This window comes from Xenopus laevis, chromosome 1L (genome assembly GCF_017654675.1).
Source record: "Xenopus laevis strain J_2021 chromosome 1L, Xenopus_laevis_v10.1, whole genome shotgun sequence".
Taxonomy (NCBI): domain Eukaryota; kingdom Metazoa; phylum Chordata; class Amphibia; order Anura; family Pipidae; genus Xenopus; species Xenopus laevis.
The window spans coordinates 79,512,571-79,528,736 of NC_054371.1; the positions used below are offsets into that span (position 1 = coordinate 79,512,571).

At 37.4% G+C, this 16,166-nt stretch overlaps 1 protein-coding gene and 1 non-coding gene across 2 annotated transcripts; both read left to right on the forward strand.

The window, feature by feature from the left end:
• Window positions 1–806: 806 nt before the first annotated feature.
• On the forward strand, window positions 807–15,776 carry eif4e.L (eukaryotic translation initiation factor 4E L homeolog; the record flags this gene model as incomplete). Its single annotated transcript, NM_001095743.1, is given in 7 exon segments — window positions 807–930; window positions 7,045–7,139; window positions 8,872–8,967; window positions 10,119–10,182; window positions 10,270–10,383; window positions 12,876–13,015; window positions 15,160–15,776. Coding segments are annotated over 7 exon segments (642 nt in total).
• On the forward strand, window positions 11,282–11,412 carry LOC121396244. The gene has a single exon (XR_005962903.1).
• Window positions 15,777–16,166: the final 390 nt, after the last annotated feature.

Genomic DNA, 16,166 nt, shown 5'->3' on the forward strand with positions numbered 1-16,166 from the left:
AATTCTATGGTGCTTTGGGCATTCGTGGGAATAGCGGTCATTCATCAAACGTAGTCTAACTAGCAAGTACCTACTGTATTCATGATTGTCTGAATCCTTCCTCAGTTTGCCTTTTTTTTTTATTTAAAAATGGACCTGTTTAATTTTAATAATTCAGTTCTGCAAGGCTGGTGCACGTCAACTTCAAGGAAACTTAGGAAAACGAAGCGCTCCGAGTGCCATCCCGCCGGCGATTTAGATTGTAGCCGGCAGGAAGGCAGTTAAGGGAGATTAGTCGCCCCGGTATTTTACCGGCCTGGCCGGTAAAAATAATGACTGATCCCTATGTTATTAATAGGAAAAAAAGATAAATATATAGGAAGGCAGGTATTTTTTTCCAGCCCTATCTCCACGTGTCTCTGCCCTAAATACCATTCAGACCAACTGCTTTAGACACGAAAGCGAGCATTTTTACAAAATATAATGCCAACGTTTACCTGAAAGTGTTTACTCGAGTAAGATCTAAAGTTTAACCAAGTGGCCAGTATTGGTAACATCAGTAGGCAGGGACATCTCAGACACGCGTTACCAGCAGCTCTGCGATTGTTACACCTATACACAGGCACTTCCCTCGTGCCCTTCAAAGTTAATGAAAGATCAGATATCCGCCTACCAATGCCTCGCAAGTGACACACAGCCAAGTCGTAATAGTAGTAGTTCCCAGGCGACCATTTACACTACAACTCCCACCACCCCTTTCGCGACCCCTCCCTCTTTACAGGTTGTTGGTTGAAACTTGCGCAGACTCAGATGCCGACGGACGTCACGTGATACGCCCCAAACCAACCGGGTTTGAAAGTAGTTTTTTTTTTATTTTTTTCAATCTCGTCTTCTTCCCTGCCAGCGGCGGCTGTGGAGTCACATCCATCTAAAATGGCGGCTGTGGAACCGGTGAGTAGATGCGTGACTCGTGTACGGGCTAGGTGCTACAAGCACATGGTTATAGATGTTGTTCTGCGGGGCGAATGAAACTTATTAAGGCAAAGGGAAGGCCGGCTCTATGCTAGGCGCTTAGAAAGCCGAGGGAGGACTCCAAAGTAACACGTTTCGTGTGTTCTAGGCGACGGCTGCCTATACTGCTCTCCTTTGCTTTCACTGCAGTTACAGACATCGATTGGGTTGCTGCTTTCTTCGCCTCCACCTGATGTCCAATGCGAGGGGAATCGCTATTCCTCACACCGTCTATGGGACACCCGTGCGCGCTCCCGTCCCATCTCCATTATCATACATGTGTGAGTGCGCGTCAGCATGTGACTAGGAGCCGGCTGGCCGCGTGGCGGGCACACACACCAGGTGGCGACTATTTGAGTGGACTGGCCATTTACGGGCGCGCCCCTGCATTCCAGTGGAAGTGCGCCGTGTCCATGTTGGGTTTGGTTACTGCAGCTAGTTTATCACTGTTGCATCGATACCGTATTGCTTCTCACATTCCCGCCCCATCGTGTTGCATGAGTTAATATGGCCAGACTGTCCCCTCCTCCTTTAGCTTGTGCACGTTGTCTTACTCATTGAAAAGGCGCATGCATATGTCTCCACTTCCTTGTAAGTCTCTTTTACCCTCACATGGTGCCCGGCCTTGTCGGCTCTCGTCACTCACACAGCGCTCACCAGGGAACCAAGGCGTCATAAAGTCGCTTATCTTACAACTCTATCCAGAAATTGAAAGAAGCTGTCCGTCTTTGGCTGCTCACACGCCTCTTTATACCAGTAAAAAAATCACATGTATGTTCTATTTATGTGGAAATCCGATGCATAATCTAAGGAATATATGTGACATGACTCTGAAACGTCACACGGGATGGAAATGTATTTACTGGTGTGACTGAGGGATTTGCACGTGATTAGGTGGATCCCTGTCTTCACAGCACTGGTTCTGATCAGAACTGGAGCAATGGAAACAGCAGAAATGGCTACTGAAACAGCAAAAGGCTTGACAAAGGGCCACAGTAGCCCGAAACGTTGCCTTAAGGCACTTTTAGTAAAGTTTTTCAATAATACCAGAGTGCTGCTGTTTTTATTGATCTATATTCTTGCCCTGGCACCCTTATATCTTGCACATGGGGCTGCTAAGAGCCTGTTGGAGCACACATGAATTGAATCTACTGAAACAGCTGTCACACTGGCTACAGGCAGCAACAAGTGCTGGCCATTCTGTTCCTCACATCTTTATAAACCATACACACAGCATCTATCTATATATATATATATCTATAAATCCAAATGACAGCACTTCAAGGAATTGTATCAACCACAAAAGTAAATGCTGAAGAAAATTGAAGGTTTATTAGGGCCAACAAACCTTCAATTTCCTTCAGCATTTACTTTTGTCGTTGATACAATTCCTTGGAGTGCTGTCATTTGGACTTCTATTTCTATATATTTTCAGACTGGCACCCAGGTTACTTTATATACTTGTGGTTGTGTGTTCCAATACTCTGATACGGATTTCTTAAACGTGGGTGCTGGTTCAAATATTTTGTATAATCTTCACATAGAGCCGCACTCCATTTTTTTACAAGTGAATCAAATAATGTTTATTCGCATAAGTCTGTGTGTCCAACGCTTCGGCTCACCTTAGGGCCTTTTTAGTGCCGCACTCCATTTTTTTGAAGTGAATCAAATAATGTTTATTTCCATAAGTCTGTGTGTCCAACGTTTTGGCCCACCTTAGGCCCTATATATATATAAATATAAATAAATCAAATCGCTGGTGATGGGAATGCTGTTTTGTCTCTATAAGTTGAAGTGGTTTAACACAATTCTATTTCAAATAGAGCAGTGTGTTTGTTTATTGAGCCCGGCCAACCCCATGTTATACTACATGTACCAGATTATTTTAAGACCATAATGTCGTGCAAAGGCCGAGTCCTTGAGCTGTTGAAAGTTCTTGGAGGGCAGCAGCATCAATCCCTCTGACCTCCTGTTGGCCAACCTTGATATAGAGCTCTGTTGTCTTTGTTGTATAGCGTTGGTTATATTTCTACAATCCCAACAGTTGTGCTCATTGTGTGCCGGTTCATGGCCTTTCAGCCCTGAATGGAAACGCCTATCATTAACTGTGACTGGGAGTTCAGTTTGTGTGGTAAAATATAAAAAATTAAGTATCTGTTACAACTATTCCTTTGGCTGTACACCTAATGATCTGTTCATCCCCCACCAACCCCCCCCCCATGATTGTATCATTACTGGTCTAAGGAAACCTGTCGCATTAGGACTGCATGAATACACCAATGCAGTCTATACTGGACTGGTTTTTCTAACCTGCCTGATTTTCAGCCAGATATTGGTTGAGCAGCCCAACAGAAGGCCCCCATGAAGCAATCTTATTGGCACATTTATGGTCAGTTTTAGTATAAAGTAAAGGGCATTCTAAAATGTTGCAACTCATTTTTAATTATATTCATTGTTAAAATCTATTTAGCTGCTAGATAGGGGCACAGAAGAATGAAAAAGTAGCTTTTCACAGGTTTACATAGGTGCACACTATTCATTGGTCCAACTCATCACGTGGAATTTGATTTGTACGAGCTTTTTCGAGTGCTGTGAATGATTACGTCACCCATATAAAATATATCGGATGCAGTGAATGCTGTTGGGGGGGTATAGATCTTTCATGTAAATCCATTTTAATCACTTTACTTAGTTGCCATGAATCTTAGTCTTCAGTACATGCAGTCAAGAATTGGACTTTCAAGTGCAGTACATTTTCAGTGTTTCCCAGGCAATAGCAAATGTCCATTTTGTCAGTGTATATACTCTTCTACTCTCTGGTAATGCTGTGGGACTTAATCGAATTCATCAAGTGAAGCAAGTGGGTAATAGACTTTGCCTCCCTTCACTAGGTATATATTGTGACGATGCTCGCTCTTCTGGAACGCCATCTTCACCAGTTTCTATGATTAAGCCACACAGGAGTGTTTTAAGAGCATATTTATCAAGCTGTGTTTAAAAAAAAAAGTGTTAGAAACTGGCACATTCACACCTTTATAAATAACACCACTTTTTACTCTTCAATTTATCCTTCTCCTCAGCCAATATTGACTAATGAATTACACCAACTCCGACGCAGTGTAAAGTAATAGTTTATTTATTTGTTAGTGTTTTAATTATTTGCCACTTTCTTCTAACACTTTCCTGCTTTCAAAAGGGGGTCACCGACCCCATACTAAAAAAATACTCTGTAAGGCTACAAATGTATTATTGCTACTTTTGATGACTCAGATTCCTATTCATATTTCAGTCTTTTATTCAAATTAGGGATGCACCGAATCCACTTTTTTGGATTCGGCCGAACCCCCGAATCCTTCACGAAGGATTCGGCCGAATACCGAACCGAACCCTAATTTGCATATGCACATTAGGGGTGGGAAGGGGAAAACATTTTTTACTTCCTTGTTTTCTGACCAAAAGTCACGCAATTTCCCTCCCTGCCCCTAATTTGCATATGCAAATTAGGATTCGGTTCGGCCGGGCAGAGGGATTCGGCCGAATCCGAATCCTGCTGAAAAAGGCCGAATCCTGGATTCGGTGCATCCCTAATTCAAATCAATGCAGGGTTGCTAGGGGACTTTGGACCCTTGCATGCAGATAACTGAAAAGCTGCTGAATAAAAAGAGAAATATCTCAAACCGCAAATAATAAAAAATGAAAACCATCTGCAAATTGTCTCAGAATATGTCTACATCATACTAAAAGAAAGGTGCGCAACCCCTTTAAGTGTATAGTAAGCGTTTTCATTTTACAGTACTTATTGCAGGTATTTGCAATACCCGTCAATATTTCATGGCACATCATAGTTTGTTTAAGCCAACTCCGTATAATCCAGCCCATTTATATGAAAAAGGGTAGTAGTGAAATACATTTCATTGAACCTCCCCATAGCTGAACTTTGGTCTCCCACAACAGCACATATCAGTGGTGCCCACAACCATGATTGTAAATATTCTAATCGGCTTCTTCGGTATGTTAAAGTAGCAAAGGCTGAACCCCTGGGGTGTGCCAATTTCTTAGGCATCCCCAAAGATTATAATTGTAAAAAAAATGAGCATTTTTTCAGCAAAACAGAAATGCTATTTCCTTATGTGGGAAAAGTCCACCCTTGGCTCTAATACCTAATATTGCCCCTCACTAATGTTGTTCAGTCGCTTGCAGTTGATTTTAATTTGAGTTAGTCATAAGTGCATTGTTTATTCAATGTAGGGGTGTACATACTTTTTCCACAAGTTATTGTCATAGATGGAAACTTGATGTCTAGATCATTCAGGTATAATTTAAGCTTCTTTTGGTAGTCTTTTATAAAACTTTTAAGGCCAGCGCATGTGAAATTTTTTGAGCATGTTATCTGGTTGGGCAAGGAACCGACACTTGAAATCTCCCCTTTTTTACTTGAATGGAATCGCCTGGTGTAACGAGGTGGCTTTTCAAGACATAATAGTACACCAGAAGCTTTCAGGTGAACCCCATTCAACATTACAAAATGCTCAAAATCATCTCCTGGATTGTTGCCCTTAATCTAATATAATATGCCACTGATGGACAACTTCATTAAATTAACTTGAGGGGAATTATTCAATTTAGAAGATGTGTGTGACACTCCCTCTAGTAATTGTGTCCGTGAAAAAGCAAATATAAATTGTGATATTTTAAGAAGATTAAAAAGCATTTAATAGTTTTTTTTAGACCTTGATTCTATTGAATTTGTATCGTGTCGGTGAATATTGTGTAGATTTTTGCATTTATTTTTAAATAGGATAAAACGCCTAACTGCATGGATGTTGGTGAAAAGGTTTTTCTGCCAGGCTTTTCAGCAACTTTATTGTGGGCAGAAGTTTCTGGGTGGATGCTCAGTCTGCAAGTTGCAGTTCTGAAAACAAATGTGGCCTATTTTCCTATAGTCAGCTCAGTGCTTCCTGACGTAGACATTCTGTGCTCTGATACAACATAAGTGTCGATCTTGTATTTTTTTGTGGTAGATTCATATAACAGTGACACGTTTTGAGTTAAGCATAAAAGTTTATGTGGCTGTCCCATTGACAATCAGTTATTTTAGGTACAAAAGTGGCGTATTCTGCAGGAAATTCAGGTACAGGGGATGATTTTCTGACATGACTGTGTAACAGCCTGTAAGACAGCCATGAGTGTTTTCTGTCCTAGCAGTGTCGGAGGGTCGGGTTAATGCAGGTTCGCAGGGCTGGGGGCAACTTTGAGGGAAACCATTCTGGGTACAACACATATTTGATATTGACCCGTTCATATGAATTTTAAAGGAACGTGTCGGTACCACTTTAAGGAAGATTTTCTCCGTGTTCTGTTGGATGGTGCACTTTGAATTCTCATGGTCACTTGAGATTTCTGCCACAAAACTTGTTTGAATTGCACAAAGGAGATGACACAAATAACTGTTGTATTTTACCACCATCTTGTCTTATTCCATTGTCTGAGAAAAGGACCTAGTAGACACATTATCAAGTACTATTATTATATATCAAAAATGCAATTGCAACACACTTAAGAGCATTGTGGGCTAAGACGCATCTCGCAAAATTGAGCATCACACACCCTTCACTAAATTTAGAAAAGCTGCAAATCATGTATGTCCAGGTAACTCATGAATATTATTAAAAATTAGTCATGCATTACTATAAATACCTGACATTTATGTGCCATATAGAGTAATATGTTTAGCTGTCTTTTATATACCAATTTTAATAGCCTGTAAGACAGCCATGCGTGTGTTCTGCCCTAGCAGTGTCGGAAGGTCGGGTTAATGCAGGTTCGCAGGGCTGGGGGCAGTTTTGAGGGAAACCATTCTGGGTGCAACACATATTTGATACTGACCCGTTCATATGATTTTTAAAGTAACGTGTCGGTATCGCTTTAAGGAAGCGAGTTATGCATAGTCATGCATAACTATAAATACCTGACATTTATGTGCCATATAGAGTAATATGTTTAGCTGTCTTTTATATACCAATTTTATATACCATTTTTTTTCTTTTTTCTAAGGAAAACCCCAATCCTCAATCTACAGAAGAGGAAAAAGAGACTGGTCAGGAGATTGTAAGCCCTGATCAGTACATTAAGCATCCACTACAGAACAGGTAAAACAATCCTTGTTTTCCACTTTGCAAACATTGTTGGTGACCTGTGCCATGGGCCCAATCCACAGGGAAAAATACACTTCAAAATGTGAGGTTAGAGCTCACCACAGGAAAATTCAACAACTTTCTATTTATTCCTATGGGATAGAGGAATCCGCCCCTTGGTGTGTTGTGAAACACATAAAAGTGCACCACGTGAGAAATGCAACTTTAAAGACATCCCATTATTGATTTATATGCTGTATAATTAAATTCTAGTTACTAACTGTAATCTCCATGGAGTTGCTGTAGAATTGAGGCAGGATGATTTTTGTTTAGAAGTGCTAAGTCACAGAGCACGGCACATGACTCAGGCAATTACATGAATACTGATACATGTATTATGACTTGCGTATGTCTCTAACCTAGCCTGTTAAAAAGATGGCTTACTTGCCTCCCCTTTAATAACGGGACACGGTAATTTTCAGAAGAAATGTAAATGTTATTAATGTTCTCATGCATAATTATGTTAAACAACAATTTATCTATCTTTGCTTTGTAACCTGTTCTCTTCAATAAAAACTTTTCTAATCAAACTACACGTCCTAAAAGTAACACAGTGCTATGTCCTGTTAGTACAGATTAGTTGTGAACATCTGTTCAGCCACAATGTTCTCTAATTGAAAGAAACTAGAATGGTGTAAGTAAGACCAGAATGGTTTCAGTATCTGCACCTGACTGATGCCACCTTCCATTTATATATATATAATGAAATCCTCTATGATTTCACAATGCAGTCTGCTCTTTTGGTAGTGCACAGTCTGCTGTTTACATCTCATATAAATGATATTTGAAAAATGGTTCCATACCTTAAAATGGACTTGTCACCCAGACACACAAATCTGTATGATAAAAGTCCTTTTCAAATTAAACATGAAATCCAATTTTTAATTTTTATTAAAGAATTCATAGCTGTTGTAAGCTCAAGCATAGAGGCGGGGTAGACAATTTCTTTCACTTTCCATTCAGCACTTCCTAGATGTCACTGCTCTCCTCACATTCCCCCTGTTCTCTTCACCATTTAATTGTGTAGCCAGGGCATTGGAATAGACATCTGGTCCCCCATTCTGGTGCACAAATAAGATTCTGAGATGATGCAAGGCTTGCCTTAATAGGAGTGTCCACAAAACGGCTCCTGCCGGCTTGCTATAATTATGAATTCCCAGACTGAAGGAAACACGAGTCAAATAATTTATATAGTGTAATTAAAGTTAATTTCGCTTGACTAATGTGATAAAATAGGATTTTGAATATTTTTATGTGACGGGTCCCCTTTAATAGAAAGTCAGATATAGCATATTGGCATTGTATGTATATTTTTCAGCAATAATATATATACTTTTTAAATACAGAAGACTGCATATAATTGACATGGGTTTTTTTTTAGATTGAATATCTTCAAACCATGGCCTTTTTGAAGCCTTGATACCTAAATTAACAAATTAGATCACAGCCTCTTGAAAGTGCCTTTCCCAAAATTGCATTTAGATTAAACATTCTGGATATCTATGGCATCTCTGTGTACTTGTGTGGGGATAACTGCACATAAACTGGGTCAGCTATAAAAATGCTATTGGTTGGGCTTATGGCAACTGGTCTATGTGGGCTTTCTTCCTAAATGCAAAAAAAGCAAAACTTATTTCAAGCACAGTGTTTACATATATATTAACATGTATAATTTTGGCTATTTTAGATGGGCCCTGTGGTTCTTCAAAAACGATAAAAGCAAAACTTGGCAGGCAAATCTTCGCCTCATTTCAAAATTTGATACAGTTGAAGATTTTTGGGCGTAAGTTTATTTATTTATTTTTTGGCAAGTAGTTGCAAAGATTTTCTGTTTTCTCTCCACTGAAGCAACCTGATACAAACTACAGTAAATGCTGCAGCATTCCAGATTGCATATAGATGAATATTTATATGTTCACTACACCACAGGAGAGGACCAGCTGCATGAACCTGCTGTGGACTACCGCTGTAGATATTTTTTGTGTTTGCAAGCAAATAATATTTTTTTTTTTTTTTTTAAGTTAAGACAAACTCCTGGGTTTTGATATATTCACTTTAACTATGTTTATTTTTGTACACTGGTATAAAGGCTTATGTTGAAGGAGCATTCTACTCCTATAGGCACCTTTGTTTAACAAGAGCATAATAGAGCTTGCTTTGAATATTCCCCCTATTTTTTTAAAACCTATAATAAGGAATGATGGAAACAAAACCAAAAGCACTATGTTTAAAGCTGATAAGCTTTACATACAGTGCATTGTAATTCTTAAAGGAAAACTATAACAATGTAGGTCTCTATAAAAAGATATTGCATAAAACAGCTCATATGTAAAAACCTGATTCATGTAAATAAATTTCATAACAATATACTTTTCTAGTAGTATGTGCCTTTGGGTAATCATAAATTGAAAATTGCCATTTTAAAAAGTAGGGGCCATCCCCTGGGATCGTATGATTCACTGTGCACACAAACATACCAACAAACCATACTTATGTCACATGAGCCAATTAACAGAAACAGTTCTGTCTTGCTTCAACACGTCTTCCTTTTACAGTTAAGAGTTGTAGTATTTCATGTCAGGTGATCTCTGAGGCACCGTACAGACCATCACAAAATGGTGGTTCAAGGCAAGATTTACTTAAATATATATTCCAGTTTGGTAAGATTCTTTAATTTGCCACTTAATATGATGTAAACTCTATGTTGCTTAAGTGTTCATTTTGGCGGTATAGTTTTCCTTTAAGGCTTAAAGCCACAGCTGTGCCCATATCTAGTCATTCACATTCCTTTATCATTATTAGTTGCCACTAACTGGCCTGCCTTGGCACACCTTTAGAAATGTAATACCTGACACAAAGAAAGGGGGTGTGCAATACAGTACTTTTATTAATTTATATGGGGTTCATTTATGTGTTTTTTTTTTTTGTCTCCAGGCTTTACAATCATATCCAATTGTCTAGTAATTTAATGTCAGGATGTGACTACTCACTCTTTAAGGTAAGCTCTTGCAACTTCTACAGAACATTAAATGCTTATTTTTGTTGACTCTTGAGTGGCATATTTTATATATTTTTTTTTTAATAGGATGGGATTGAGCCTATGTGGGAAGATGAAAAGAACAAGCGTGGAGGTAGATGGCTAATCACACTTAACAAACAACAGAGAAGAAATGATTTAGATCGATTTTGGCTAGAGACGGTAAGATTTGTTGATGGCCTATTTAAATGCCTAATAAAACAATCTATTTTCTGTTCCAAAATGATTCTGTTTTACTACATGTTTTAGATTTTCATCTCTTCTGAGAGTTTAGTTCAATTAATGTGGGTAGGTTTCAGTTGCAGCTTTTTTGTTGTATTTATATAAGGAATATGTTTATATAAGGTGGAAATGCTTGTTAACTGTGGAGCATTTTATACCTTGGGAGGGTTATGGAGCAACTACACCGCAAATATATCTCCATCTTTATAAATGTATGCAGTCCTCAAATACATAAACTATTACAGGTATGCGATCTGTTATCCAGAAACCCGTTATCCAGATAGCTCCGAATTACCGAAAGGCTGTCTCCCATAGACTCCATTGTAATCAAATAATCCCAACATTTTTAAAACTTTTTTCCTTTTTCTGTGTAATAATAAAACAGTACCTAGTACTTGATACCAACTTAGATATAATTAATATTTTCTTTTAAAGATTAAAACAGGCAAAACATATTTTAGTTTAGTCCAAGCTCTACTTATTGAACTTGTGTCGAAAAATGGTATACTGTTCGTTTACAACCTGGTGGTAGCCGTATTATTCTAATTGGAGCAGTCTGGTCTAATATTTACATTTGATACTTGAAGATACTAGTGAGGCAACTTCGGAAAATGAATCGCTCCGAGTGCCATCCCACTGGCGATTTAGATTCTAGCCGGCAGGAAGGCAGTTCTGGGAGATTAGTCGCCCGAAGAAGAGGCGATTTGTTGCCAGGTGACTAAATCTACCCAAATCTCTACTTGTGTCTCTGCCCTTATAATCGTTTTACAACTCACATTGTCATACAACATTTCTTTCTCTCTCTCTCTCTCTCTCTCTACCTTGCATTATTTTAAATACGGAGGATTAAGAAAGTAAATCTTTAAAAGTTTTATGTATTCTACTGATACACTCCTCCTACATAAAATGGTAGAGGAACAGGACTGTTTACAAGTTTGTACACAGGACCTACTAAATCTGCCAACACTTTTAAAGGCTACTATATATTTTTTTATTTTTTTTTTCATTCTTCTACATCACCATTTTTTTTAAACGTTTGTATTTACTTAAGTGGAAATGAAAGTGTTCGTTATAATCTCAGTGCGAAATGCTGCATTCTCCATTTGCAATGGAGCAGTATCAAAAATTACACATTGGAGTAATGTCACATAAGCGTCATTTGGTGTCAGAATTTTTTCCTGTTGAGAAGGCGGCTCACTTACTGCCAGTGAGGCCTGAAAGGCAACTGCTTGTACAAACTGTCACAGGTGGTTGCCATTATGTCAGGTCAGGAAATGTTTACTTTTGATAGGCAAAAGTAAATATATTTTGGGTTTTTATTATCCCTTTAATCTCATCATTCTGACATTTTAATGTCCAAATTTGCAGTATGTGCTGGTAACAGGTCTGTAATGTACACACTTTTCCGGGAACCTCAGAACTAAGGAATTAAACCATTTCAACACTTTGTAAATCACTTCCCAAAAGCAAAAATAATTTTGGATTGTGGTGATATGTCTTAGTATTCTTTTTATTCCTGTAAAAAAAAAAAAAGTTTGTACAGGTATGGGTTCTGTTATCTGGAAACCCGTTCTCCATAAAGCTTTGAATTGCGGAAAGGCTGTCTCCCATAGACTCCATTTTACTCAAATAATCCAAATTTGTAAAAACTATTTCCTTCTTCTCTGTATTAATAAAGCAGTACCTTGTACTTGATCCCAACTAAGATATAATTTAATCCTTATTGGAAGCAAAACCAATTTATTGGGTTTATTTAATGTGCATGCGATTTTCTAGTAGAATTAAGGCATGAAGATCCAAATTATGGAAAGATCTATTTTCTGGAAAACCCCAGGTCCCAAGCATCCTGGGTAACTGGTCCCAAACCTGTATACTTATAAATAGGTTACATGATCTACATTTATATAGGATAACCAGAAGTTTGGATTTTAGTGTATATTTGAGTACTGTAAGTGACATCTGTATATAAGTGCATATGCCATTACTAGTCTAGGGTTACAAACTTATGATGAGACCATTTACAAGGCATGTTTCACAAAAGTGTGTTGCTCTACCCCTGCAGGATAATTGGGCTAACTGCGGGATTTATTGCAATACTGAATAAAATGCAACATTGATGTAAGTAGCAATTATGTTGCAGATAGATTCCTGATGCTTAACATCTTATGAATCCTGATGAGAAATTCTGTATTAGAAAATTAGAAATGAATACAAAATTTATGTTTGAATGATTAGGTAGCAGTACTGTTTTTAAATTAATTTTACTGTATCATCCGTAGAATTTTTAGAGACGACTCACACTTCTGGTAAGAGGACAGATGTATTGGAGCACAAAAAGAAATCCGGGCTGTTTTTTCCGTGTACTACAAGACCATTCTGCTCCGGTATTTTGACTGTAGCCTGTTACCTTACAAAGTGTGTTCATCTTACAGCTTATGTGCCTTATTGGAGAGTCCTTTGATGAACATAGCGACGATGTCTGTGGAGCAGTAGTAAATATTCGAGCAAAAGGAGACAAAATAGCAATCTGGACTACTGAATGTGACAACAGGGATGCTATTACACATATAGGGTAAGTCCATATAGTTATCCATATATCTATATCACTGTTAGAAAAAAAGTTGGGAAACTTATAAGTAGGAACATATAACTAAGGTGGTCAAGGGTTAAATGCTGTGCATTATAGTTGTACAAGTATGGAATCCGTTATACAGAAACCAGTTATAAATGAAAGCTCTGAATTATGAGATGGCAGTCTACCATAGACTCTATTTTATCCAAGTAATCCAAATTATGTCCTTTTTCTCTGTAATAATAAAACAGTACCTTGTACTTGATCCAAACTAAGATATAATTAATCCTTATTGGAAGCAAAATCAGCTTATTGGGTTTATTTAATGTTTACATGATTTTCTAATAGACTTGAGGTATAAAGTACCCTTATCCAGAAAACCCCATGTCCCGAGCATTCTGGATAACTGGTCCCTTACTTGTATACGCTAAAAGGACAATTTATCAAAAATTACTTTTTTCACAAGGAAAGAATTGCTTTTTTCCCCGCTTATGAGATTTTTATCAATTATTTTATTGTATGGAATTTTTATTGGAGACGTTTGTTGCCAAGATCAATTGCATCCAGTGGGCCTATTAATGTTTGTTAGAATGCAAGTCCGTCTATGTTTCCACTTTAATGTCTATGGTAATATTAAGCAGTGACCTGTTCAATAGTACTTCTGCTAATCTTGCTAATTCAGCAAGGGGTGGTTCACCTTCAAGATCATTTTTTATATATTATACAATGGCCAATATATTATATAATGGCCAATTCTAAGCAACTTTTCTATTGGTTTTCAATATTTTTTTTATATATAGTTTTTTAATTATTTACCTTCTTCTATTGACTGTTTCCAGCTTTCAAATGGGAGTCACTGACCACATCTAAAAGCAAATGCTCTGTAAGGCTACACATTTAGGGGCAGATTTATCAAAGGTCGAATTTTTTTTATTTAAGTTCCATAACTTCGAAATTCAAATAATAAAATACCAACAGAAATTTATTTAAAAAATGTAAGTTTTTGTTTTTTTCCTGCGGGTGAATAGCTGTATTCGATTTTCGAATTAAAGTAAGAATGTATTTGACTGAATTCGATTCGAAGTATTTAAAAAAAAAAAAATAAGTCCAATTGACTTCAATAGGTTAAAACAGCAATTCAGCAGGTTATAGATGGCAATTGGTTGAATTTTTAAAGAGACCGTACATGGTAAACTTCGAATTTGGACTATTCCCTATTCGAAGTACACAAAAATAGCTCGAAATTCAAATTTTTAACTTCGAATTTTAATTTGACCCTTGATAAATCTGCCCCGTATTGTAAGTGCTCATTTTTAGTACTCCTCTTTCTATTCAGTCCCTTTCCTATTCATATTCCAGTCTCCCTTTCAAATCAGTGCATGGTTGTTAGGGTAATTTGGACCCTAGCAACTGGGTTGCTGAAATTGCAAACTGGAGAGCTGCTGAATATAAAGCTAAATAACTCAAAAACCACAAATAATAAAAAATTAAAAACAAATGCAGATTATCTCAGAATATTACTCTCTACATCATACTAAGGGGTCGAATATGAGGGTTAATTAACCCTCGATATTCGACTAGGAACTAAAATCCTTCAACTTCGAATATTGAAGTCGAAGGATTTAGCGCAGATAGTTCGATCGAACGATCAATCCTTCGATCGAACGATCAATCCTTCGATCGAACGATCAATCCTTCGATCGAACAATCAATCCTTCGATCGAACAATTAAATACTTCGAATCGAACGATTTTAATCCAACGATCGAAGGAATATCCTTCGATCAAAAAAAGTTAGCCAAGCCTATGGGACCTTCCCCATAGGCTAACATTGACTTCGGTAGCTTTTAGATGGCGAACTAGGGGGTCGAAGTTTTTTTTAAAGAGACAGTACTTCGACTATCGAATAGTCGAACGATTTTTACTTCGAATCCTTCGATAGTCGTAGTCGAAGTAGCCCAAAAAATTCGAAGTTTTTTAACTTCGAATCCTTCACTCGAAGTTAGTGAATCTTAAAGTTAATTTAAAGGTGAACAACCCATTTAAGCTGCATGTATTAAAGGTTTAGGATTTTGATAGAAATGCAATTTTTGTATGAAATATTCGTGATAACTGATTGTGTTTATTTTGTCTATAACTTAACAGGAGAGTTTACAAAGAAAGATTAGGACTTCCTGCAAAGGTAGTGATTGGTTTTCAGTCCCATGCAGACACGGCTACTAAGAGCGGCTCCACCACTAAAAATAGGTTTGTTGTTTAAGACGACGCCATCAAAGTATTCTTTCATTGGAGACTGCGTCAAGCAATCGCGACTTGGGAGCTGTACCAAAGCCTCTACAAAAGCAGATTGGACTGCATTTAAATTAAAATTCCATCTAAATATTGCTAAGATTTGTGAAAAGTCTTTGGCCTTTTTGTCTTGTGCTATGTTCAAATCTCCTCACCACCCCCACTTTTTTTTTTTTTTTTTTTTTTAGTAAAGTTATCCAATCAAAACATTTCAATGCGCAGATGCCCTTCCTTCCAGTGTCCATAATTGTTGCCCAGGTTATCTCTGTAATAGAATTGTAGCTCTCTGCTATTACAGAAATATTTATCCACAATGTGCACCTACATCACCCACAGTTAAAATGAAGCTCAACATTTGCATTGTATGCAGTACAATAGTTTGGTGATTTGCAAGGCGGAGGATTAAAAAGCATTCAAACTTCTCTAGCGATTCATGGTTTTGTTTTATTTAATTTTTTTTTTCCTTTCTTTTAACAGCATTATCCTGGCTGTAATTTGTGCTGATGTTGGCTGCTAGGTTTAATTTATTTGTTTCCCCCCCCTTGATAACATTAGTGATATTCATTTTTTTTTAGCGCTTGTAACATTGGTGATGGATCTGGGGGAAAAATTGGTTAAATAAAAGTGTTATTTTGTGAGTTTATAAAATCCTCTTTTTTTTTATTTTTTTATAACATTACAACGCTTTGCAGCAAGTTTATGCATTTCAGTAGAATCAGTCACCTGTTTCTGTGATTTCTTAAACATAGTTGTGGATTTTTAATTTTTTTTTTTTTTTTCATGTACACCATAATGACATTCCTTACTAGAAATAGTATGTCTGTTTTTTTTGTATCTTATGGAGTATTTTAACACATTGTATT